At 36.7% G+C, this 27,304-nt stretch overlaps 2 protein-coding genes across 10 annotated transcripts in view; one reads left to right on the forward strand and one right to left on the reverse strand.

Annotated features, from left to right (window-relative positions):
* HENMT1 (HEN methyltransferase 1) overlaps positions 1-9,409 on the forward strand; it is a 9,759-nt gene extending 350 nt beyond the window's left edge. For 3 of the 7 annotated variants that reach the window (XM_015635861.2, XM_015635860.2, XM_015635853.2), the window contains exons 2-7: positions 672-800; positions 2,338-2,450; positions 3,658-3,792; positions 4,205-4,387; positions 5,927-6,104; positions 7,629-9,409. In XM_015635861.2, the coding sequence (XP_015491347.1) occupies positions 687-800; positions 2,338-2,450; positions 3,658-3,792; positions 4,205-4,387; positions 5,927-6,104; positions 7,629-8,018 (1,113 nt within the window). In that variant the 5' untranslated portion in view covers positions 672-686 and the 3' untranslated portion in view covers positions 8,019-9,409. Of the gene's footprint in view, positions 1-139; positions 276-671; positions 801-823; positions 973-1,897; positions 2,103-2,337; positions 2,451-3,657; positions 3,793-4,204; positions 4,388-5,926; positions 6,105-7,628 lie in introns of those variants that run through there. The other 4 variants (XM_015635857.3, XM_015635852.3, XM_015635858.3 and 1 more) reach the window with 4 other exon arrangements.
* The window catches only part of FAM102B (family with sequence similarity 102 member B), a 25,155-nt gene continuing 5,773 nt past the window's right edge, over positions 7,923-27,304 (reverse strand). For 2 of the 3 annotated variants that reach the window (XM_015635849.3, XM_015635851.3), the window contains exons 2-11: positions 19,967-20,087; positions 19,307-19,336; positions 18,693-18,809; positions 17,474-17,520; positions 15,051-15,157; positions 14,431-14,526; positions 13,712-13,913; positions 13,501-13,628; positions 13,047-13,116; positions 7,923-8,241 (exon numbers count right to left, since the gene is read on the reverse strand). In XM_015635849.3, coding sequence (XP_015491335.1) covers positions 8,142-8,241; positions 13,047-13,116; positions 13,501-13,628; positions 13,712-13,913; positions 14,431-14,526; positions 15,051-15,157; positions 17,474-17,520; positions 18,693-18,809; positions 19,307-19,336; positions 19,967-20,087 — 1,018 coding nt within the window. In that variant the 3' untranslated portion in view covers positions 7,923-8,141. Of the gene's footprint in view, positions 8,242-9,031; positions 11,491-13,046; positions 13,117-13,500; positions 13,629-13,711; positions 13,914-14,430; positions 14,527-15,050; positions 15,158-17,473; positions 17,521-18,692; positions 18,810-19,306; positions 19,337-19,966; positions 20,088-27,304 lie in introns of those variants that run through there. The other variant, XM_015635850.3, reaches the window with a different exon arrangement.

A 27,304-nucleotide genomic window follows, 5' to 3' on the forward strand; every position in this document is an offset into this window, starting at 1 on the left:
CTCGGGGCGGCTCAGGAGCCGGCGGGGTTGAGGCTCGGGGCGGCTCAGGAGCCGGCGGGGGTCAGGCTCGGGGCGGCTCAGGAGCCGGCGGGGGTCAGGCTCGGGGCGGCTCAGGAGCCGGCGGGGGTCAGGCTCGGGGCGGCTTAGGGGCCGGCGGGGGTCAGGCGGTGGGTGCCGCGGGTGGCCCCTCACGCGGGCACTGCTGACGGGAGCCGAGCAGGCCCGCTTAACTCCTGAGACGGCGGGGATCTGGCCTGAACACCGAACCGAATTTTGTGCGTATATCTACACAAATACGTATTTTTATTTGTGTGTAAAAGGCCTCGTAGAGCAATCAAGTTGTGTGCAGGCTTGGCCCAGATGCGTTTGGTTGTAATGTTTGGTTGTAGTCTCTGTCCAGGTGTGCTGGATGGATAGTGACAGATTATGAAATCTGCTTTTTTAGATTTGTATACGATTTATAGTTGTTTACAAAAGGTTCTTTAGATAATGACATGTGAAGAGAACAGCCTAATCGTGCTAATCCAAATATTTTTGTCATTATTTGAATAGGACTCAGATCAGGTCTACCCCTGCTCAATTGGGACTCAAAAACCACTGAAAACAGGAAACTTTGTAATTGGATAGGTTATGAAATGCTTCAGAAAATAAGAGTTAACTTTTTATTTTAGCCTTGCCAGAATACTATGGATAGGACCTTTCAAGAAGAGTTTACACAAATTATTAAATTTGAACCTCCTTTGTACAAGCAACGCCACCAGTTCGTTAAAGATTTAGTGGAGAAATATAAACCTAAGAAGGTTGGTATGTTTTCTCTCTTTAGGTTATAAACTTGAAAGTAAGTTGACACTTGGTATCTCAGGAAGAAAAAAAGTGTAAATAACATGTTGACCTAATTACCAAACAATAGTGGAGGAAGTGTTGAAACTGAATGGACTTAGCAGAAACCACGTGATATGTTTTTTCTCAGAGGTACATAAAACTAATATTACTTGATGGGAGAGGAGAATATTTAAACAAGAGAAATGCCTTTGTCTATTTTTGAGAGTAGTGGGCATTGTGTTTTTAATTTAATACTGTGGAATTTGGTTCAAGCTGCTTTCCTCACAGTTGGGTTTTGCTTTCTGGAGCTGTTAGTTCCGTGTAGTGTATCAGGTTTACCTAACCATTTGCATGGATAGTCTTAGATTAGAAATGACACTGGATGTGGGATTATGTGAAGCTAACTCATCTCCATTTTCTTAAGGTCTTGTATCCCTCCACATGTGTTGTCATGTGTGTCCCCCCAATATATCAAAATTTTTGTTTCACTACTCACTGTGAAAAGTTAAATTATTTAAGTAACATTCTATAGTGTTTGCTGGCTTCTGATGTCTCTTCCTCGCTTTCTTCCCCAAAAGATTTTCTCAAGTCTGCAGTGTTTAACCCTTAAACTGATGTTAATACCTCAGAGGCCACGCAAGAAGCTGATGCATTTGCATTACTTATGTAATCATCCTTCTAATAGCTAATAAAAATCCAGTCTATGATGCCGTGGCACTGTATTGCCACTGCTGTGGCAATCTGCTTTCAAATAGAACATATTCACCAGTGTTGCATCTGTCTTTAAAGGTTTGAATTTTCTGCTTTAGGATGTGGAAGGGGTGGGAGGATGAACTCACTGTTTATACAGACAGCAGATAAACTGGACAGAAACAACTCAAGATTTTTACATAGAGAAAAGCAATGTGCTTCAACCTTGACTGAGCCTGAGAAAGATCAGTGGGAGTTGGTTTACATACTCAACTATCTCCTTAGCTTACAGGAAAAAATATCTATTCTTTGACTTCATGGCCTGAATATCCTCAGAATCCCCTGCTTAAACGTTAGACTGAACCTGTAAACTTGTTTTATGCAGATTTTTTGCTGCTAACTTTGCTGCTGGTGAGCCTGTTCTCTGAGTTTTGGAGGAAGAACAGCCCAGTGAAAAGCAGTGGTGAATGTGAAAATTGATGCAGCTTTTATATTTAAAATCATACCTTACTGTTACTCATGTGGGAGACATTCTCCAGAATCCAGTGGGATGTCCTACATATACTTTTTTATAGGTGTAGTGACAAAAGGTTAGTTCTTTTTAAAACACCTTGCAGGATCTTCATATACATTTTTAAAAAAGAATTTTTAAATCTTTCCTGCATCTATCCTGCTTGCTTGCAGCTATAAATTTTAGTTATGATTCTGAAATGTTTTATCATTAAAAAGTTATTTTGATAAGTATGGAATTTTAATTTTATGCAAATCTCTGAAATTACTTAGAAATATATAGCATTTATACATTTTTTTATATCTAATTTACAGGTGGCAGATTTAGGATGTGCTGATTGCAGCCTTCTCTGGATGCTGAAATTCTGCAGTTGCATTGAAGTGTTAGCTGGGCTAGATATCTGTGCAAATGTGATGAAAGAGAAAATGTAAGCTCTTTGTTTTGAGGTTTGTGTTTATCTTGACCTAGTGGTGTGGTGGGTTGACTCTGGCTGGAGGCCAGGAGCTCGCCAAAAGCTGCTCTATCACTCCCCTTCCTTGGCTGGACAGAGAGAGAAAATACACCAAAATGTTTGTGAGTTAAAGGGCAGGGAGAAATCACTCATCAGTTACGTTATCATGGACAAACCAGATTTGACTTGGGGAAAATGGTTGAATTTATTATCAAAATCAGAGTAGGATAATAAGTAAAGCAAATTTTAAAAACACTTTCCCTCTACCCCTCACTCCTTCATGGGTTTCACTTTATTGCCTATTTTCTACCTCCTCTCCTGCAGTGCTGCAGATAGGTCCTCAGAGTGTGCACATGTGAAAAATTCACTGTTTGTAAGGGCACTAATGCATGGTGTTACGAATATCTGTGTATGCTTATACGTGACATTATTGTCTTCAGAAGGATCAGTTTTGATCTTTTTGAAATGTACATGGAATTATTAGTCACCGTGGTGGGGACTTGTTCTTTTTTCTCATTTTGAAATAGGAAGGTTAGCTCCGTGTGTGGTGTCTGGTTTAGAACCTTTTTAAAATGAGAGGTTCTTGTGATCTTTGAAGCACTGGTCTGATGGATGAACATAGGTTTCTTGAAAGCAGATTAATACAATTTCAGTAAATATGTAGGATCTCATGCTCTTTCTCAAGAAGGAAGAGAAGTAACCTTTTATATTTAACATCTATTGTGTGTTTTCTCTAGTGCTGTATTTCAAAATGAAATTTGCACATGTACTTTGGCTTCTCTGTGTATTTTACTTGGAAAAAATAGGTAATATGCTTGCCTAAAACTCCACCCTGAAACCCTGCAAAGCTTGTCTAAACCAGACTTACCGTGTGTCTGGAATTGAACTATTATCAAAGTTTACAAGTGGCTTTCCAAGTGACTTGAGAGTATAATGGAAATTCTTGTAAACACGAAGGACAGTTTCCAGATTAACTTCTGCTCTTTCTGTCCTAGAAAGTAGTAGGTAGTTACAAAATGTGTTTGTATTGCATATTCTTTTTTATATCCATGTAAAGCAGTTAACCTTTTTGAGATTCATGGAGTATCTATGCTAGCTAGGGTGTTAGCTAGTCCATTTACATGTACTATTTATCTTGTCTTAAGGTCCTTCCTGTAACAACATATTTTTAATACTTTTATAGGCATACTTTGTCTCCTCTTCCTGTTGATTATTTGCAGCCATCTGAAAGATGCCTAACTGTTACCTTGCATCATGGTTCAGTTGCCCATAAAGATCCCTGTATGCTTGGTTTTGACTTGGTGACATGTATTGAACTGTGAGTATTAGGACAATACAAAATGGTTTTTTAAATCTATTAAAGTTCAGTTTGGAATTCTGTGCATGCTCCAAACAGGCTTGATCAAACCTTTCAAGCAGAGTAGAATTAGAAAAGTAGAAAGTAGAAGCATGGATGTCTTATGTCTAAACTTATGTTTAAATTAACCATACTAAGCAGTTCAAGTAATGCTTATGGTGGGAAGAGGATACTGATGAAAAAGTACAAAATTCAAGAGGAGATTTGCTCAGTCAAAAGCCCCATGCTGCTACATGGCCACAGTGCCAGTACTCATATAGTAGAAGTAGCTGTAAAATTACAAGTTACAGATATGGGTTTGGGGTTATTTTCACTGGTTGTTAAGATTATAGTGATGTGTTTTTAAACACAGACATCAACTTGCTCTTTTCAGAATAGAACACCTGGATGAATCAGAGCTGAAGAAGTTTCCTGAAGTGGTGTTCGGTTTCATGGCTCCAAGCATAGTTGTGATCAGCACTCCAAATTCTGAATTTAACCCTTTGCTTTCAAGAGTGATGTCATACAGGCATCCAGACCACAAATTTGAGTGGAGCCAAGCACAGTTTCAAAACTGGTAAGGTACAGAACATCATATGCTGGATGCATATGATGCAGTTCTGAGTGCCCAGTAGTGTGAGAAATGAATGTCTGTGCATTTTCAGAATGGTTCACTTGTGTGGTTTGTTATCAGTGAAGTGTCACCTCCTGGTTTGGTGGTTTCTTTGCTGTTGAGAGCAGTTAAGCATATTCTGTGGATTTTGTATTATATGATGGTGGTTTAATTGGCTTTTACTGTAACTGCTCTGCAAAAAAATATTTAGAATTCTTACTACTTTTTATATATCTTCATTAAAATTAACACAGTTGAAATTAATCTTTTTGCATAATACCCTGCTGTAGAAATTATTAATAAAATCCAAGAAATGGGCTTGCTGTATATGGTGTGTAATTAAAGCACTCAGCAACGAGTATCAAATAACCACAGCAGTGTGGCATGTTGAGCACAGGATAGTTTAATGGATCAATGAAGGATTTAATGCAAATCATATGCACATGACAGAGGGTTACATGAGATCTATCTTACCCTTAATATCAGGAATGTAATAAAAATAAAAATAAGAGAAAGTGAGATGCTGTGATAACATTCAACTGTCCAGTAGTTGTGGAATAAAATACATGGTACAGTAAAGAATGCCATATCTCAGTAGCTAACTCTTGGTGTATGTATTCTGGAAGTTTTTCCCCTTAAACTATATTGTTTCTGCTATGCACTTTAAAGTGTCCAGTGATTTTTGAGTTGATAGTTTTGCAAAGCTGGAAGCATGTACTTTTCCTTACATAATGATACTGAAACCTGCCTGTAATTAGCTACCTTAGAATACCTTAGAGACAATTTCTATGACTTCAAGTAGATTTAGATTTTGCTTTTAGATAGATGTGAATTAAAATATTGATATCACTGAAGAAGTGTGGAAGTTCTTTGAGCTTTAAACATGAGAAAGCCTTTATGTTGTGAAATAGAAATATTACATCTCTAAAATACACGAGATGTTCATTTAGTTTTGTTTTTCTTGGAGAATGATACGGCTAGGTAGCACAATTTTGGTTCTCTGTCTCATGCCTTTGTTCACACTGGCTGAAGTACTACAAGATACTTTTCATTTAGATGTTATGTACACTGTTGTAACCTTGATTAGGTAGATTTTAGTCTTTCTAACCACACTTCCTCTATTAACTGGTCTCTTGTGGTTTAGAGGTGTGTATATTTTTTATGGGTATTTTTCAAATAATTTTGTTCTTGAAAATTGGTTTTTTACCTGACTTCCAGGTTGGTGAATAAGCAACTGTGAGAATTAACATTAGCATTCTATGCACATATTTTAGAAGAAACAGTAATGTTTGGATGGCTAAATGATATTAAATGATTCAGACTATGGTAGGCATCTTACAGCTCTCATACAAGATGTGACAGTGCTTATCTTCAGGCATGGGAATATTGTTAGAGAAATTACATTCAAGCCTTAGCAGCCTTAGAGTCTTGCTTCTCCTTAAGAATGGATCTTTATCACATGGAAAGATGATAATTTCATATAACTGGAATAATTTGTCTTAGGGCTCTAGAGGCTGCTCGATGCTATGGTTACTCAGTGGAATTTACTGGCGTTGGGCACCCACCAACAGGAATGGAGAAGGTTGGGTTTTGTACCCAAATAGGTGTGTTTGTGAGAAAATATCCTCAAACTGGTGAATCAGTTCAGTCTGAGAAACCCACTGAAACAGTTTACAAAACAGTAAGTATTATTTTCTTCCTTTAGAGGTATGAATAAAGGATGAAGTTGTCTGTGACTGCATGTGAGGTTGTTACCATGAAATACTGCTACTGTCCTGTCTTTGCTCTGATTGTAATCAGAAAACAAGACAGCCTCATTCTTTGTGTTTCCAGCTGTACAAAAGCCTTAAACTTTTAGGGTATTTGCTAAATAACAATATGGATAATCATTCTTATGTTAAGATACTTCCATCCTTGGAATGAAATTTCTCCTTTCTGCCAGCTATTTTTCCTCTAGTCATTAATTTTATTTATTATGTAGTTGACAGATTTTTCAGATACATAAAAAATTTTTAAAAAAGCATTTCTTACTAAATGCCATATGGTATAAATCAAATTTTTTTCAGAGTTGACATGAAATAACAATGCAAAGATAAATACACTGTTGAGGTTTTATTCAATTTTATAAGGCCTTAAATTATTTGTTTCAGTGAACATAATCTAATATTTAATTTCTTTGTGTAAAAATATCTAAGTATCTTCAGATGACTTGTGACCTAAATGGAAAGATAAAGTGGTGTTATGGGTTTATCTTTTATGGTTTCCAAGCTATAAAAAACATTTTTAATTTCTGTATTTGAAATTTCTGTGCATGTGAAATGTCACCTGTCATCTACTACCATTAATAGAATCATGAATGTCTCTTTAGTGCTCACCAGACTTGGAAATACATCTAGTTGATGGACATGTACTAGAAATTGCTTTCATTAGCTCCCATTGCAGGGTCATTTTGGAGAGAGTTTTGACATAGGTATCCTTTGAGATTAATATTAATGTTGTGTGTTTCTTATCAAATTAATTTTTATTAGGTTACTAATTTATAGGAATAATTCAACATTTGAAGATGTAGTTGGAAAGTAAGAAATAACTATAAACAGCAGGACTTTATTGGTAGTCTGTTGGTATAAAGCACTTCCTAGTAACCTGGTGGGAATGAGATTGCCTGCTTAGTTTCCTTAATTGTCTCGCAGTATAGCTCAGTGTAGAACACACTACAAGTTCACAGATTTTGATGTCACAATTTATTTTTAGCATTCCCTATAGCTGTGAGAGAATATTTAATGTTTTACACTGAACACAATAAATTTCATGCTATAGTCTTGGTTTCCATATGCCAGTTCAGAAGTAGTTTAGAATCTCCATCACGCTGGAACTGTCCCCAGAACCCCATAGTGTGAGAAGTAAGAGAATTATTAAAAAGAGGTAAAGAATTGCAGGGCTATACCTTGCCTGATCTACAACTGTAGCTTGGAGGTATAGCCTGCTGGGTTTTGGGATGTTTAATTCAGTTAACTACCAGCATAGTTGTAATACAGAAAACCAGCTCCTATTGCCTTGTTTTTATTACCTGAAACTGTTTAATAAGCAAAACAGTATTGAATAAAAAATACTATTCACATTTTAAAAGCTTTTTTGGACAGCAAATGTTAAAATTTGAGCTTGTTTTAGTGATAAAACATTTCATGTATTCTTGTATATTGTAAAGGTCTTCAAAGCAGTGTACCCAAGTCTTAAAGATGAAAAGTACTTGCAGAATGCAGTGATCAGTGAAGTTATTTTCACAGCCCAAATCATTAAGCACCGTTTAATGTCAATACGTGAGGAGTACAGTGATGATCCTGAGAGAGAATCCAAATTCCAACCTTCAATGGACTGTTTTTCAGACTATCTTGGAAAACTGGTTGTTGAAAAACACATGGAACCATTTATCAGTGGAAATGAGGTTTACATACCTCTTGCAACAGTCTTTTCTTTTCCCAAAGTGAATCGCCTTTGTGGTACCTTTGAGAAGTTATGCAAGCTTATTGCTGGCAAGGTCACACTGAGTAGTGATGGCTCTGCTGTGATGATCAGTATTGAGCATGAAGAGAATTAGATCTTACACGAAGTTCAGTTGAAGTAATGAAAGTGTTTTTTTTAAAAGTTGTCAGATGCAATGTTCTGTATGCTAAGTAGACTGCAAAATATTTTCTAACCTTCCATTGGTGGTCTTTATTTATCAGCATCTCTCACTGAGTGAAGGTGAGTGCTTCTGACAAAGGCAGCAGTAACTCCTAGGGGTTTCAAGTAGAGTATCAGGAGCCAAAAGGAAATAATTCCTAAGAAGAAAATTAAGTATTTCTGTTAGCTTTCTATTGCTTTATTGTAGCTATCATTACTAGATTATTTCTAGTAGGCTCTTGTTAGCTTCAAGGACAGTTTGGTTTTGCCATCTACTGTGTTGTGCTGAATAATGTGAGTCAGACCTAAGTTTACAGCAAGTTTTTTCTTAATTTTGACAAAATTTAGAGATGCCTTTGTCAAGATGAGTACATACTCAGCCTTGATGAAAACCAAATGTTGTTCAGCTGAATTGAAATTTGAAACTATAATCTTTGTTCTGTTTTTCAAAAAAAAAAATTCAAAAAAATTAAAGAACTGCAGTAATTGTGAATGCTAACTTGAAAAAATTTCTGTTGTTTTCATGTGCAGCTGCTGTTCAAAACTGTAAAATCCAAATAGAATAGATGGAAAAAAATTAATAAGAACAAAACTCCACAACACAACCAAAAAAACCCTCCAACATCAAAAAAAAGAGTGCAGGATCCTGAATGTAAGGGAAATAATGTAGATATCTATTGTTTGGTTATGGTCAGAATAGTTGAAGAGAACATTTCTGATCAGTGTTGTGAATTAAAAATTTTCCTTATAGATTAGAAAAAGAATAGGATCTAAATGACACATTTTCCCAATAATACAGATATCAGTTTATAATAAACACAGGCAGAAAAGAGCAAAGCATTTAAAAAAGAAGTCCTTAACTGGAAGAGAAACTGAAAATGGATTCAAACTTCCAGTTAAGTTTGTAATTTTTTGCATTAAAAAAAGAGACAATTGTTTAGGAATGGATTCCAAGCTGAAGACATGAGTTTATTGAATGTCTGAGAGATTTGTATTTAAATACAGTTAAAAAAACTTATAATCCACCAATACATCCCAAACAGTTTACAACATGGAAGTCTCCAGTATTAATATAACATAGTTTACAAAAATGAAAATACAGCACCTGAATGTGGTTATTTTCACTTACATGATGCACAATTAGATTATCACTTCACAAAGAGTTGTAAGTCAAGTCTGAAGAATAAATTACTAAGATACAGTTTTATGAAAAGCTGTATTTCTATGTCAACTTCCCTATTATTTAAAAGATCTGCTCAGGCAAGAAAATACTGTTTCTAATAAACAGATTATCTAACAGATGACCATTAGCTATGCTGGTTAACATAAAATGCAATGGGCTATGGAAATTCCCTTGAGAATTACATAAGTAGCTGTACAGTGTTTTTTAAAAGTCTGTTTTGTAGTTTGTTGTTGTTTTCCTAGTAGATGTAAGTAAACTACCATTTAACTACTACTAGTTATAATAGATTTGTCAACAAGTATAGCAGTATCAAGGAGTACTGAAAGCAAAGAATGTATTCAGATTTCTGATATCTTTTGCTTGCAGTGGGATTTTTCGGTATGAATTAGTTATAAAACAGGAAAGAAGACTATAATGTTCTGATAGAGAGTTGTTACCAGCAGTTGAGTAGTTTCTGTGTAAAATTCCTGTGGAGAACAGAAACTGATAATACCACACTTCTAGTAAGAGCAGCTAAAAATAGAATCTTTGTATTAATTCTTTTACCTAATTAGACACTCTAAAGAAATGATAATGAACAGTAGAAATAAAAGTATACAAGTACCTAAACTGAGAAATAGCTCATATTCATCATATTCAATAGAAGCATTCTAGCTTTGAGAGCTGAAATTTTCATAAAAATACAAATAAAAATTTAATAATTCTACTATGGATTTCTGGAAAACACAGTTTGCTTTTCCTAATTTAACCTATTAAATATGGCCTACTTTTACATCCATAAGGTATCAAACATCACTCTGAGCAAAATTTGAAGTCTGAGCTTTCAAGAAAGTGGCCACACTATTTTTATTTATTCCAGGCTGTAACTGATGAACAGTACCACTAAATGTAAAACATTTAAGTAATTTGTGGTTTACAATTACCATTATTTGTTACCCAACACATCCCTTTAAAAATGGATTCTTTCATATTTTCAATGAAAATTTAAAGAGCTCTTTCTTGCCTGTCAGGCAAATCACTACTTGTGCAAATTTAAATACAGTACATTGACCTAATGGAACAGTGGACAGATAGCAAAAGAAGTGTTCAACAGAGCTGTTGCGCACTAAGACTTTTTCAGTGTGCAGAGTATGTCTACAATAAAGTGCTTCTCTCAACAAGTTATATTAATAATAGTATAGATGTTTACCTAGTTTTAAAGCTTAAATTCCTTAGTAAATGGTTTAATCTCCCTGTACACCCCCAGTCCCGCAAGGCACATTCAAAACAGAAGCAAAGCACTGACTGTGAAGGATTAAACTACAATTTAAAAAATTAAGTGGTAAACTACTGACTTGTTTTGTAAACAGTACCATCCCATTGAATCTCAATGTTCATGCATTATCTTAGTGAGTTTCTGCGGGAGCAGCTGCTGAACTCCAGATTTAACAATCAAGGCAGCTTTCTTGATAAAACACTACTGTGCCTTAGTGTTTTGGTGTGGAATCCCACTTGTTTCATCACTTGAACAAAAAAAAAGTCACATTTGATATATTTAAACCTGTATCCTTAATTTACAGTTAACATAACTGATTAGTGGCTGGTTTAGATCTATTTAGTTTTGGGGGTTTGTTTCAAATGTACATGGTGTTCACTTCTTCTATTGAACCTTGCAATGAAGTTCTACTCAGTACTCTTAAGCTTTTAGTTACACTATAGGTGGCCTGTTTTTCTGGAAGCCATAACTTTGACCTGACAAAAACTGACTTGAGAGGAGTAATAAGCTTTTGTAAAAATAAAATGGCATGTAGGATAAAATTCAGTAATTACTTTTTTCTGGTTCTTTTAAGACCAACTTTCAGAAGTTTCTTTAGAAACAACATTACAAACAAAGTCCATCATCACAAGTGATCTCACATATAAAATATTGAAATGGGACATGCTTCCACAGATGTTTCACAGAAATTAAGTAATTCCACTAACATCAGACAGAGCTTACAAAAATGGTCCAAGTGCTCTCACAAGGTACACAGCTAAACATTGCCTTCATACCACAGATGATGCTCTATGGGCAAGAGGCATTCCACTACTTTTCAGAAAAAGATCACATTGAGTTCCTTTTGTCTTTCTCAGCTCTTGCAGCAAACAGTACCAATAGTATCAACATCAGAGCTCCAAGTTTTCCTCATTTGACATTCCAGTTTAGCGTTTTATTACCACCTGCTCATATGCTCCAGATCCTACTCTGAAAGTTTGAAAAAAGTTAGTTCAATGTCAATTTAAATGAAAAGCTAAGTAGCAAGTATCACATATCAGCAAGTGTATTGTTTAAACAACCCAACCAACAGCCCTCCCAAAAAAACCCCAACAAAACCTCTCCAACCAAATAGCAAATATCAAACTAGCTAAATGTGAAGGATAGAAAACATTCATCATTATTATCATGCCAAGGAGTCACCTACACTTTAATGCATTAAAGAGATTTTGTTGTGCTACAGTCAAAATTAACAAAAAGTAATGTTACTGAACAAGACGTTACTGCTGGACTTCACTAGAATTTCTTAAATGTCATATTTAGGGTACCCATCCCCATAGCTGTATTATATGCAGCTAATATTCTTTATATACATTTATACATAAATAGATCAATCTGCCTAAAAAACCCAGAAACTGATTGTCATCTTACATTAAGGTACAAGAAGAACATCTTCAGTCTTTTGTTCACTCTGAATTGTAAACAAAAGTCTCTCACCTCCCACATGACTGCCCACAGTGGGTGGTTTTCCACAACAAATTGCAGTACTATGTAAAAAATTAATACAGCAAGCTCTGCCTTAGTACAGTCTTGTGCCTGGACTATTTTAGCAGCTGCATTAGGACAGAACTCTGTGTGCTACAGGAGTGTGTTCTGTACCCATTCATGTGATCCTAGACAGATATTGGTGTGCCCAGTTTGCAGATGAGTCAAGTAATTATCTTTTAATCATAGTATTACTTACACATACAAAATGCAATTATTTTATGACTTTCAATATATTATCAACTGCCTTTATACCCAAGTTCATACTAATTGCTGAAGTACTGCAACGAGGCTGTTCTGTTTTCTTCAGCTAAAAACATTGAGTTACATAGGACTGCAGAAACACATTAGAGCATTAGAGTATTATTCTTGCCTAGTTTTCATGCTTTCTCATCTGAAGAATAACACATTCAGGTCAAGTCATGTATCAGGGTATTTGAAGCAGGTTTAGAGAAGAAAAAAAGGTCTGATTCTAAGTGACAATTATCAAAAGAAACACTTTAGGGCTGCAAATAGTTGAAAGATGAACAAACCATTGAAACAAATAATGTAGCAAATGGAAACAGGATTTGTGATAAAAACTAAACTGAAGAAAATAAGGCTTGTTATCAGGAAGATGTAACAGTTTGATACTGTAAAGGCAGACGTGTAAAACACTTAAAATTTTCTTCCCACTCCAGAGTAACATAATAAGGCTGTAGAGCTCCCATTTGAAACTGGTGTCTGTTTCCTGTGTCCATTCTGAAACATTGCTTGTATCTGAAAACCCTGGAACTGAGACTCTTCAGAAACTCTGAAAGTTACAATTATGACTGACACATCAGTTCTGTTTTGGAACTAATCTATATGTCCTATTTTAAAAACTGACAATCTAGCTCTTTTAGTGCTTTTAAATGATACAAAATAGAAAGATACAAAGGTCAAGAATGTAGATACAGAATAATTTCTGTATAAGTGCATTTTTATTTAGTATTGCCTATAGATTAGTTCAGGCTACATACCTGTTAGGTAGATGGTGGCTTCCAAAAGAAGTGCTTCCACCAGGGCCCACAAATAATCTTAAACCTTCTTCTAAAAGGCAAACAAATTAAAATATATTAGCTTTCGTTAACGTTGCCCTAACTAAATCTAAGTAATTTTAAATCTACCCGTTTTGTAGCTGATACTTTCAGATGCAAATACTTTAGGTAATGAAGAACCAACTCCTACATGGTGTAGGTTGGAAGAAGTACCTTTGTCATAGATTTGCACCTGCTCTTTTAGGCTTAAAGTAATCATCTGGGAAAGCTCCCTGAATCAGGTAAGGGTATTTTCAATTTCTGGTAGATAAGATGAAGTAGAAAATGTTGCACAGTCCTTACAACTACAAACAACAGGGACTGTGAAGAGAGTGGGTTTTCCTAAGGCCTATAATGTACATCAATTTTCCCTAAGCTTCCTTACTTATCTCCATACCTTCTGCACTTGAGTCTAAACTGAAGTCTTGACTCTGGAGTATTTTTTCAACTATATCATCAGCATCAACTCTGGTAGCATCAACCCGCTTCAGCTGTGACTCCACAGAGTCCTGCTTTACAGGATGTCTGCAAAAATAAATATATTTAGAGCTCTTACACATGATAAAGTAATTTATTTGTGCTGGATAAGGCATTCAGATTAAGTGTACCTGCATTGTTTTTCTGGTGGTGCATCTTCAACAGATGTATCAATATCAGTTTCAGTTACTTTTGTCTCTGACTCTTCACATGGCTCTAGAATACTTCCAGTTCCTGTTGAGGTACTTCCCACTGAGGTACTCCCCACTGAGGTGTTTCTCCTGTGGCAGAGTTCAGACAGACTGGATGATCTAGAGTGACATGTGCTATATCCTGTTGGGAAAATGCAACAGAGATGGGTTAGGTATGTTCTTGACAGGCAAGGTCCATCCTGAAAGCAGAATTTATGTTTTGTCTTCTTATGAAGGGACTTTTAAAAGCCCTATCAATATCATCTAGACAACTGACTTCAGGTTTTGTATTCTAGCACCTGCCATTTTCTTTTTGTTCCAAGTAGCTCCTGATTATATCAGAACAATTAGAATGACAAATATCATCCCCCTTTTAGAGATAAGTCTCCATTTTTTTACTCATGGAAGAGGTAAAAATCTCATTCAGATATGTTAATTGGAAGGAACAAAGGCAAAAAGCTGTCTTGCATCCAAAGAGCTAATCCAGTGAATCCAGAAAATTTTAAGAGGGAAAAAATGTTACCCTTGCCACACCTAAAACTCCTAGGAAAAAGCTTTCAACCCAAACCCGTTTTAAAACATAAACTTTTTTTCCACCGTCTAAGCCTGTGAAAGAGAAATAATCCCCAACAACTCATAACAAACTTGTGAACAGCTACCTGACAGTTTTGATTGCTGACTTGCATAGCTTGATGTTCTGGAATGTCCACATGCACCAAGTTCATCTGGGACTGAGGCACTCTTCGATGAGACATCTGCAACATACGCAAGTCAGACAGTGTTCCTAAGGCCAGCTTTTACTTTGCCTGTAATCTTGATTAGATTCAAAAGTCACATTTCCCAGAGGGATTAGAGACTTGACACTTATTTTCTACAAACCTTTTGGAGACTCAAGTGCTGCAGAAATACCAGGCATGTTATTTAATATGCAGTCTTGAAAAAATAAAAATCATAATATGTATCTGAGCAAAACATAGAGTACCATTGGGTTAGATGGATTTGTATGAAATGTAGATATAGATTTGTCTAGTGTCAATATTAAAGAGATGACCATCCTTTCTCCAGTATCATAGTAGAACATTGTGCCAGATGTTTTCTGTCTGAAAAGCTAACCTACTTAAAAACTTCAGCTGTGTTTGAAACAGAAGCTCACAAACCATGTAAGAAGGTTCCTTTGCAGGCCAACTGTCATCCCTTTCAGATTTGAAGCATTTTCAACCTCTTGAAACTATGAGGCCAGTTATAAAAGCATTGAAAAATTGAGAGCATAATTCTATACCTGCTATACCCAGATGTGCTACTTGTAAGTTTTCTCCACCTTTCCTGTCTTCGTGCAAAGACTCTGATTCTCCAGCAATTGCTATAGATGTTGCTGTGGAAGGAGGCCTGGAAGAAAAAGGTGGTTAAGGTTTGCTGTACTTCTGTTGTAGTCCCTCCAAAATTATCAGCACATAGTTTTCCTTTCAAATATGTTGTCATAATTCATACTGTGCATCAAGTTAACAGACCTACAATTTTTTTGGGGAACATGCTGCCTAGTCTCCTGTTGAAGGAAATGAAGAAAAATAAGCTTTTGCTGTTGATATTAAGGACATTCTACAGAAGCAATCTGCTTAGCCCTCAGGCTTCTGGGGTTCTTGGGAAAGGCTTTTCCTTTCCTGATGATTGGTGGAGTGATATGTCTTTAATTTGAAGTTGTTTCTTTTTTTTTAAGTGTATGAATCAGAACAGCTTACATGCAAAGAATATATACAATTCAGTACTTGATGGAATACATGGTGGTAAGTTAAAAAAAAACCAATGTGCACAACAGTTGGCCAAGTTGGCTTCTGTGCTGTGACACACTCCTGGCTTTGTTTAATCTGTCATAGGACATGAAATGATTCTGGGCTGATAACTCCCCCAAATCCTAATAAAGGGGCCTATCTCCATGTATTGCCCTCTAAATTTTAATTTCTACAACATGTGTGACATAGTTTAAATTTTAGTTCAATATTAAAGCTTTTAATAAAACTCAAGTGCTTGTTTGAGTTAATACCAAGACCCAAAAAGAGATCTCATTAAATTAATAAACCTCTAAGTTTGTGTTTTGCTAGCGCAAAGGAAACTAATTAGAAAATTACAAAGCACAAGCAATTTCTTGCAATCAAATACAACCAAAATAGATATCAAGATATTACCTACAGGTTTTTTTTATGCTTTGTTGTTTTCCACTTTGGGAACAGACTGTTGTTCTGCATACAAATGGGTTTTGTTGACATTTTTAGATTTGACATAGTCAATACATTAGTCACTGTCTTCATGTAGTGGAGGGAGAGAGAAAGAAGAGGGAGGGAGGGAGGGGAGGGAGGGGAGAAGCACTTCTAGAAATACAGTGCCTGTGTGATTTAACTGCATAACATACTTTTGAAACCAAAAACTGAATGGTTTCTAGGATGTCTTCACAGATCAAACACCAAGCCTTCTAGGCTTCTTCATAAAATATGTAGTTGATGCCAGATTGTGAAACTGTTTTAAGGTTTATTTTCCTTTTACAAAGGACATCTGGGTTATATAAATTTTTTGTTCTGTTTGAATTGAAAGTTTATGTTCCAGGAAGTGGTTATATCACCAGTTTGGAAGAAATTACCAAGTCTGAGTAAGATTTTTTTCTCTAGGAATCCAGAAAGCTATTTAGGTACTTACTTCAACTCCTTCAGTACTAGGCAGTAAAAAACCAAATACATTGCTTTGTTAGTATCCAAGACTAATGATTAGCTGCCTTTGAGGAATTGTTTATCAGTTCCAGTGATGTATTTGTTAGTAGGTCTGACTCTAAAGTAAATCTACTAAAGATGTTCTGAAGTAAAAGAGGTGCTAAGTAACTGGGGATACAGAAAAGTTTTGCCCAATCAGACAAATTCATACAATATCCTCTTGCTATTTATTCAGTCAACACAAGATGAGATTCTACAGTGTTCAGTGCTCTATTCTCATCATTAAAGGTTGGTGGAAGAGAAAAGAAGGGGGTGCAAGGGGACACTGAAGAGTTCTGTGGTGAATCACTTAAGCTAGACTGGTACAAAACCACAGCACAACTAATACACTTCCTTAACTACAGATTAAGTACAACAAGGCCAAAGGATCTTCAATCTATAGCAGGGAATTTTCCTAGCTACCTGCCCCTCAGATGTTACCTCTTGCATCTTTTACTGTGCTGCATAATGTCATTGCTAACTAAATACCTGTAAGTGCTTTCTCTTGTACTATGTCATATCACACTTCTGTTGTTTTTGGGGTTTTTTTTTGTAAATTAATATTTCAAACTCATATGAGACTTGTGAATAAAAGGTAAAGGAGCATATTTTCCAGACACAAGTATTAGTCAGATCAGCCTGTACCAAGTATATTTATATAAGGTTGCTGCAGGAACAGTTTCCCTGAAGTGATTTTTTTTTTTTACTTTACAAATGTACAGGTGAGTATTCTGTGCTTGATACTAAGTACCTAACAGCAAGAACTATGACACTTCTACTAGCAATTTTACAACATTAGTCGGTATTCTGCTACCATTCCATTCCATTTTTTGTGGCCTTTTTTTTTTTTTTTTTGTAAATACTGTTGCCAGATTGGAGAGATGTAAAAACACAGATTAGAAATGTAATTCTCAACATGGAATGTACAATCAAAACACCACCCCACAGAGAATTTTTTATAACTTACGTTTTAAAGCATGGGTCTCCAGACATCAACTGCATGTTGATCAAAACCTACACATTAAGAAAACAAAATCCACCATAAGAAAAAAAAAAACTGTGACACACATGGTCATGTAAGTAAGTTATATTTGCCACAAATAATAACTATATATGTTGTGTTTAAGGAAAATAAAATGCCATCATCACCCATGCAAATAAAAACAGTCGGGCAAAAACCATTTTTTTTCTTAGGCATACAAACAACACAAAATACCATTTAGAGTAACATAGTTACACATACAAGATTCTGAAAAAGATATATATATATATATATATCAAGTAGAATCTTAGAATTATTAAGATGGCTTCAAGGGGAAAACAGAGCCAAGAAACCTAAAACCTGAATGAGCACACAGAACATTGTTTAGACCAGTGGGTGCTGAAGTATGTTCTTTGCTGAAGGTGTTCAGCAAACTTCTGGCTCTCAGGACAGGTTGTGCTAACATCAGAGACAGCAAAAACACACAGGGTAAATAAGCCATAGGATACAGTGCATTGAAGGCTTAGGCAGGTCAAAGCCATCAATTATAAGTGTTCTGGACAGTCTGTGACTGTCTGATCAGAAACCCCATTCACTGACTGGATACTGAATAATGTGGAAAATTAATCCCAGTGTCTCATTATGAAAAGATTTTTTTTTTTAATTACCTGAAACAATCTCAATGGAATTATTTTCAGGTTTGAATAGCTCATTCAGTTTTTTTAACTCCCTGGACTAAGGGAAGAGAATGTCAGGGTGGATGTTTTGCAAGAATTCTCCCCAGCTGTTACAGTGATTACTACCAAATAGAAAACAGGAAAATCCCAGGAATCATGGAGGTATTGAAGGTGGCTTGTACATAAATAAGCCAATTAATAGATTCATTCTCAGAAAGATGCACAGAAAGTTGCCCAGTCCTGAAGATATCATATATTAACTTGTTCATTTTTCAGCTCCCCTTAGACTAAGAACATGTTTTAAAAGAGTTTCTTTTACAGCTCTCCAGCTCCATTTCAAAGATAGGACAAATTATATTTTTGGCTGTGTGGATTGTAATGATTATCTCTAAACAACACTTTTGGTTTTACTTCAAATAGCTTTCTTTCCAGAAAGAGGTTCAGCAAGTAAGTTTTAAATTTCATTAAGTGCTTAAAAATAGCACTTGTTCTCTGCTTTATTGCTTTAAGTATTACAAAGAAATTACTTTGAGAATGGAGTTGTCTTGTCTTGTATTTTTGGTATCATAACCTTCCAGTAAACAGCGACGAGTGGTATTTCCCGATCCAGCAAACTCTGCTAGATTTAGATCTGCAAATCCCAGCTGTTAAGAGAAAATGACAATTAATAGTAAGCATTTGGCTAAATGAAGGTACTTGCTAATTACACATTAAGTACCACTCAATAGCAGTTTTTTTCAAATATGTGTAAGAGAATGCCTGTTAAAGGGAATGGACTGAGGCAAAAAGCAGAAAACAAACCCAGAATGTAAAATTCAGCATAGTTCTATTTTAAGTTAAAAATTTAAAGTGTCAAGAGAAAAAAAGAATGAGGAGAGTTTTCTTTATTTTTTAATGTAAATGTTTACTTTTACTAACTGTTTCCACATACCAGCCTGAAAGAAAAAATGTTTTGGTGGTATAACATTGTTATATACTTATTAAACACACTGACTGAAAGTTCCCGACAGCGCTGTGTCACTATAATGCACATTATGAAGTCATGAGTATTAAGTACTATTCTGGAATTACTTTAAAAGTGCAGGAAATGGCAAGAAATAAAAGCTTATCTGTAGGCAAAATTAGCTATGTCTCAATTTACCTTTGCATATGCCTTTCCTCCTTTTAATTCCTAAAAAAAAAAATAAAAAGGAAAAAAGACACACCATTAAGCCATTAAATATACTGACTCAGGATTTTTCTTGGTTTTTTTTTTTTTTTTTTTTTAGAAAAGCAGGTATTAATCTTTATTTTAAAATACCTTCCCACACTTTGCTAGATTATGCTGCTGTCTTTTAGACCTTAATCACAATGCCTTTGGAGCAGGCCAGCAAGACACTTGTCTTGGTGAGAGGAATGGCATGTGCCTGATGCCAGCTGGTATTGGGCTTTTACAAGGTCTGGCCCCAAAGCAAAATGCTTTGTGCTGCAAAATTCTGGTACTTAGCACAGTTCAGGTGTCTAAGCTTTCTGCTGCTTGCTGAAAGTGTCAATCAAGAGCTAACTTTATAAACACAGAAGAGAAGTTCCTTTGCTGCCCTGCTGGAAAGAGGGTTTTCTTCAATAAAAACATAAACCCCCCATAAATTAGTCAAAGTAAAGTAAGTAATAAGATTACTACAAAATTTTGACTAAAGGAATACCTGATGTGATTGCAGCTAAAATTTGCTTTATGAAGTTTATCAGACATTCAAAAATAAAACAAAACACAAAGGAAGGATGAGCAAGGAAAGAGGAGGGCAGGGGGGGAAAAGCTGCTTACCTTCCTTACCGACACCCTGCAAGTGCAAGTATCCAGAATCCCTGTTGTGGCACTGGCACTGATCTTACACATAAAGAAGAACTTTTTCTTCCAGCGGACACAATTTGCCTGTACTACTTCCCTGCAAGTAGAGGGCATATGCTCAGTGTTAGTTGCACATACATTCAGAACCATACACTGCAATAAGACAGTTCAAGAACAAACACTGATTCCACTCCTTGCAGCATGGCCACTTCATGTAAATTCTGGTCCAAGGCCTGAATAATAATAACCCCCCATTCTGCTCTTAGCAGTGTATGACTAATAACTATTTCAAACCTTGAACACAGTATTAGACCTCCAGAAGAATTCAACAGCCATGTTGTGTTTTTGCAAATGAATGAGAGTATAATTTCTGCAGTTTGCTTCAGGAGAGTCTTCCTGAACATCAGCTCCCAGGAACTGTCTCCCAAGCTGCTGAACTTTACAATGTGCACAAGATAGCATCTCTGACAAGTAGTTTTTCAGTTCAGAGAAAAGGAGCATGATAGAAGCAAAACTACATAAATTTGAGTCCTGGAGAAGTAGAAAGGAGATGATGTGCAATAACCAGACACAAAGTAATGCGCTTGGGGCAAATGAGAATTGCAGCTACTGTGAGTTTGCCATTTGAGAGCAAAGTAAGCTGACACATCTGAAGGGATCTGTTTCTCACAGGGGGTAACAATAATGACAGGATGATGCAGTGACAAAAAGGCAGGATATAGGATGCTTTCTGTTATTGATGTAATTTTATAAGACTCAGAACACATTCTGTTTGGCTAATTCTAACCAAGAACAGAATCAAAAATGAACAGGCACAGGGAGGATGACTAGAAACCCCCTGTATTTTAAAAGAAAGCAAAAAAAGTACAGTGGTGATTCAAACACTTGAGAGACCAAATAACTTTTAAGTCAAATGAGAAGTGGTTAAGACCAAAATAAAGCATAATCAAACATCCATCCATTTAAAACTGAAATTTAGAAGGCCTAAAACTACAGAGCAAGTTTCTGTAACAGCTTTCAAATAAGAGAAGTAGATGCATAAAAAGTTTTTACTGCATTTTACAACAAGGTTGGCCAGTTTGTCACTAACAGGGGGCATAAGGACTGTGATTCTGAGGCCTTGCCTCAATAATCAAAAGTTTCTAGGTCCATGTTTCTAAATTCACAACTTGTAACTGTGAAGAAACTGATAATTTCTTCCATCAGTCTAACCACTGAAGCACCATCTTGACATATAAAAATATTTCTCCTTTTTCCTCTTCCATTTACCTAATATACACATTCCTATGTTTTATACTAACTTCTGACAGCAGCTTCTTATTGAAGAAGCAGTTTGAAGTCTTTAGCAGATAGAATCCTGTGGTTCTGAAGAAGCTGGAGCCAGAGTTCATCACGTGTATAGAAAAATTAAGAATTGCAGGGCGCTCACAAAAGCTCCCTTTGCTGTGCTAGTGAGACTGCCAGCTCCAGGGTTCACTGTCCCTGACTTCCTAAGGTGGGAATAAATCAGCCAGCCTAAAATGAGTCAGTGTAATGACCACAACAGACTAACAGATTCTGATGATACAACACTGAGTCACATTCAAGCATGTGACCTGAAAGGAACATGCTCTGTAAACACCATGATCTACTCTTTATCTGGGATGTTTTACATTGCACACTTTCCTGTACTGTGGGGAAAAAAATAATCCCATCCTGCTGTCATGTGAGTTATTTAAATACACTAAAGAACCAGAATTCAAAAAAGGCAAATTACAAATACTTAAATCTCTATTGAAACAGGCTCAGACAAGAAGACATCACATAAAATACACCCTTAAAAGGCATAATTGATAACTGCTAACATTTCTGACACATATAGAGCAGTGCCACTAAACTGAAAGGGTTCACTTGTCATCCATAAAGGTTAGAAAAATCTCATTACATCTGTTTTTTACAGAAGTAGGACACCAGTCATCATTATCCTTCCCACCCTTTCCTTGTCACCCAGGATACCACTGGCTCTACTAATAACAGCATCACTTCTGCTGCTATTCATCATTTCACTAAGTTCTTGTAGTGTTTTTGCTTCTCTAACATTTCCAGTTAATAATAATGATACTTTTTTCCACTACAAAACTGTTTTTGTAAACTCAAAGTCAAAGTGATGTGCCAAGATCTTTGTACTACTTGGTATAATGGTTCAAGTTGTTTATGCTTCTCAGAACAGCCTTCTGCCTCTACAGCAAAGTCAAAGCAGCTGCACATTCTACAGTTAGAGTGTTCCAGACATCACTCACATTGTAGCAAAAGATAATGCAGTGAACATTAAACATATTTTTGCTTGTAAATGCAAGATAAATGTAACATCTGCTTGAGAAATATAAGTATCCTTAAAGCCTTTACGGATTTTGAATTTATTTCAACGTATCAATACTACTATATGGGTATAATGGTTCAAGTAAGAAAGATTGCACACAACCACTCTGCTTTTGGTACTCAGTCCATTCATATCACGGGCCAGGATTTACAAACAAGAAGTAGAAGTGGCAGTAAAAAGGCTTCAGTTGCGGATACCGATGATCTAGTTTTTATAAAAAGAAAATCAAATAAAACCAGGAATTCTCCTTCCTTCTCATAAGGATGTCAGAGAAAAAGTTTCTTTCACTGGCATATAAACCACAAGATATTTGAAAAATTTGTACACAATTAAAAAAACACAAACAAAACAAACAAACAAAAAAATCCCACAAAAAACGCACAACCCAGCCAACTATCCCTATTCCCACTAAACAGTTCCTCTAATTCCACTACATAAAAGAAAAAAATTGAAGTATTTTAATTCTGGAAATGTTTTAGTAAAAAGAAGTACTGTCTAGCTGTTTCCATCATGCTGAAAAAAGATCAAATAATCAGAACATTTAACTTCAGCAGTAACATCTAAGTTTATAAGATTCTTAATTAAGTGCAAGGCCTTTAGAAAATAAACGGCTGTATTGATTGGCTGCTATGGAAATGGACCCAGATAACTTCTGGCAGCTGTGCTGCTGCTGCAGGCACGCTGGGGAGAGCTTTCCGTTCTGAGTCAGTTTCCTATGAGCCTCCCAGTCACTTTACCACATGCTAAGCAAAACCAGTTGTTTTCTTAATCAAAAGGTATCTTAGTTACCAAGATAAACTGGAATACATAGTAGGCTGTAGTGCTTTGGTGTAATTGAAAAAATGCTGTCAGTAGTATGTAACCAAGAATTAAGTCAATGAACAGATTCTGTAAGATAAAACAACTCCAAAGTATAGTGTGTTACCATCACTGTTTTTTCTGTGAGGGACAGTTTCACATTGACTCAATTTCAAATGCAATATTTGAACTGTAAACAGGTCCTTATTTGCAGATGTTTTGTATGCTATACACAATTTCCACTTAAAATGTTGAATAAAAATACAGGCTTTTTCTTCTGACACACAACAGAGAAAAAAAAGTAAACTCAAATAATGGACAATAAATCCTAATCCAGTCACCTCCTCAAATTGTTAACAAATGATGGACTTTTTTTTAAGGTGTTTATGTTCGTCCAATTGTTTGTTAATTTCCACTTGGACAAAATCTGTGAATAATGGCTTGTTCCAGCAAATAGCCACACACGGAAAAATAAATCACTTTTAAGGACCTTCAGTATCATGGGGAAAATCCCTTCCTGCTAAATGGAAAAGCTTTAGCATGAGAGGCTCTGAAATAAAGAGGACAAAACTCCTTGTGGACATTTACCGAAAGACTGTGTTCCATTAATCAGAAAATTTACTCAAGATTTTATCTGAGTTATTCTACACAGCCTATTAGGATCTTTAGCCATATGGGGATGATTATGTTAAACTGCTCGTGTTTGTAGTGCAATTATTTTAGATTTATTGGTCACCAGAGCAACAATAAATTGGGATAATTTTGTTTTAAGATGCCATTCATTCTTTATATCAGATTATGTTCACATGAAAATACTTCCAGAACTGCTTTTGGATTCAGCTGGGTCAGTACACTTCTTTATGTCAAAGAAAGTGGTGTTTGCTAATGCATCTTACAGCAAGTGAACAGAACATGATTTATCTACTCACTATAAATACTGTGAAAAAATAGCTTTTTCACTACATGAGGTAAATGAGAATATTATTATTCTCTTTTAAAGCTGGTAATTTGATGAGAGAGTCACCTAAGTTTTGCTTATTTTAGAAGATCTCTCATGTTGATAAGATGACCTGAGAGAAGCGAGGCTGCTGCAGCTGCGCTCCTCAGATGCGAGCAGCAGCGAGGCTGCAGAGGTGTTCCTGGGAAGCCCCCCCAGCACACACAGCCAGCCCACACCAACAGCCTCAGCCCTCCCCTCGGGCTGAGGGGGACAGACTAGACACACGCTAGACACATACACAGAGACATGTCTATGGCTCCCAGGCTATCCCAGCCGCTCCACGGTGCAGCTCCATCCCTGAGTGCATTTGCTTCAGGAGCTGGCACCACAGGCACAGGGATCTCTGACTGCTGGGCCCACCCCTGTGGCTGGCATTTGCTGTTACCCATCTGGACTCTCCTGCTGTTGGCACCCAAGTGCTCTGGCCCACAATCCCAGGGCAGCTGCTGGCACAGTGGACACACAGGACCTCGTGACCCACAGTCCCACTCCCATGGCCTGTGCTCGCTCTGGCCTCTCCTCTTGCTGGCAGCCCTGTGACACTCTTGACTCCAGTTGCTGGCACTCAGACATCCCCCACCCCACAACACGCACTGAACAGACAGCCCTTGCCCAAGAAAGAGCCACAATGTACTTCAATAGGAAGATACAGCTAAGACATTACTAACTAGAAATGGATTAGACAAACAAGCAACCAACCAGCAAACTATCTACATCCAACTGGTCCTTTATCCCCTTAACTCCCCATACTTGTTCCTCCTCAAATTCATCCCTTCTTCCATCTTTAGTTCCTCCCCAAATTATCCCATAATAAGCCTTTTCCCTTGTATCCCATGATGTGTCTCATAAGCAGCAACCCTCCTCAGTACAAAACACACTTTAGTTTTAGTTCAACATGATGCGTCTCCTGGGACAGCCCTGGGAGGGGCACAGAGAGGGTGCCCTCTTGTCCAAGCCCATGATTTCAGTTCCCCACCTGCCTGTGTGTCCCTGGGCTTGTGTAGATGGGCTTTGATTGCCTGATGGTTCCTGTGACAGGACTGGGAATAGCTGGAGCTGGGTATTATTTTAGGCCCTCCACCCTCCCCTGCCTTTGCTGACTGCACTTACTTGTGGGTGTGCAAATGGCTTTCTATCACCTGAAGCTTCTTTTGATTAACCCCTCTCTGAATAAAGTCAATACAGGTGGCTCTGTCCTTCTGATAAAAATACAGTATTTAACAGACTGGGGTTGCTTTTAGTGTAGTAAATAGTCTTCTAAAATGGGAGAAATATCCCATTCATATAGGTATTTTTTATATATACTTTTTTATATATCTAACATATTTCTTCTGCAGAAAGATGGAACACCTAACAAAGGCCAGTGTCATGATCCTATCTTACAGAGACAGGAATTAAAGCATTAACCTACAATCTAACAGTGTAGCCACACTATCAGTGGCTTCAGGTTTGGGTACTTTAAGGTTCAACCTTTCCTAGGCTATTTTTAGTATTAGGAAGGTATTATTAGATATAGAGTTCTCATTTATACTATACATTAACACAGAAGAGGTTGGCATACAAGAGACAAATACCTTCTTGCACTCCTCCTACTCAAAATCTACTTCTTTGTAAAATTCATGCAGTGTCATAGTTGAGGGAAAGATACAGGTATTCCAGGAACAGGGTCCTGGAGCAGTACTAAGCTACACTTTAAATTATTATCCAATAACCAAAATGCCGAATTTAGGCTTCATATAGAAAAGTGCATCACTTGAAGTGCTCAGAGCATGGGCTCCAAAACATATGCTGTAGCAATAAGCTTATGCAAAGCTTTAATGTATTTCTCTATTCAGGAATAAATTCAGTTTACTCTTCCTTTAATATTCTGTTTTCCCCTGAAAATGCCTGAGGCATATAAGATGATGCATTTTCTCCAACAAGAGCATTTTTTTCCTAAGCTTTGCTAAAAAATTGAACAAAACAAGTCATTTACAACAGAGCTTCATTGGTTCACAAATTTCAGGACTAAGCAAACAGCTGGCTCTGCCGGAAGAGCTCCACTTGTTTACAGTGCACAGGTCCCCAGTTAATTTGCTGTTAGTACGTGCAAAATTCGAACAGAGTAATCATTTTCTGTTCCACGTGTTTTTACTCATAATAAAAAAGATTACACTTTTAACTAGCAGCATTTCATGTCAACAACTTCTTATAAAATATATATAATTTGATTGTGGATGAGAAACTGCTGATTACAGGCAAATGCAAAGACCTAGAAGAGAATTAGCACTGTGAAGGGTAAACTGCGTTAAAAGACTATAGTCAGCAAGTCAGAGGAAATTGAACATTTGAGACTGTATCTGTAGCAGCATGTTGGAGCCTTCTTGGTAGAAGACTGATGAACTGAAGCAAGTCCAGGGGGTGTGAGATGAGGTTCTGGAGTCAGAGATGAATTCTTCTTTGATGCAGGAGAATTTAGAAACACGGGATTTTTACAATCTGATAATGAGGTGAAGGAAGATCTAATTGCCATCTACAGCCATCTCTATAAAGTCAGAAGATGGAGCAGGTATTTCTTAGTGGGCAACAGAGAAAGGAAGAGAGGCAAAACCAAGGTAAATTCCAGTAAAATAGGGGAAAAAATATTCACAATAAAAGTGGTGAACAGCAGGGTAGGTTTTCTACAAAAACTGGAATCTCCATTATTGCAGATTTTTCTAAAGCTGACAGGACAAAGCTGTGAGCTTCCTGATCCATCTGAAATTAGTCTTGTTTTCAGCATGCAGCTGGATCTCTAGCATTCCCCTCTCACCCTAAACTATTCCACGAACAGAAATATTCCTTAAAATATGAAGGCAATCAAATGCTATGATGCTTGCAAATGGCAAGTTTGTGGCAGAAAAATACTGTATTCCATGTACTGTGGTTAGGGGAAAAAAACAAACCAACACCAGCTCTTTTAAACCCAAGAGCTAGTTCTGCACGAGCCAGGCATATTAAGCATTCCCACTGCCTCTCCCTCTTCAACAGATGTCTGTCATGTATCTCTTCTCAAATTTTTCTTATCAGTTCTTAGAATTACAGTAACACAAGTCTCCCGACATTGAGCCCTTTTTATATCTGCAATAACCAGTTACACCCCATGCAAAGAGCAGACTATACAAACATTTTATTTTCC

This window comes from Parus major, chromosome 8 (assembly GCF_001522545.3).
Source record: "Parus major isolate Abel chromosome 8, Parus_major1.1, whole genome shotgun sequence".
In the NCBI taxonomy this organism is placed as follows: domain Eukaryota; kingdom Metazoa; phylum Chordata; class Aves; order Passeriformes; family Paridae; genus Parus; species Parus major.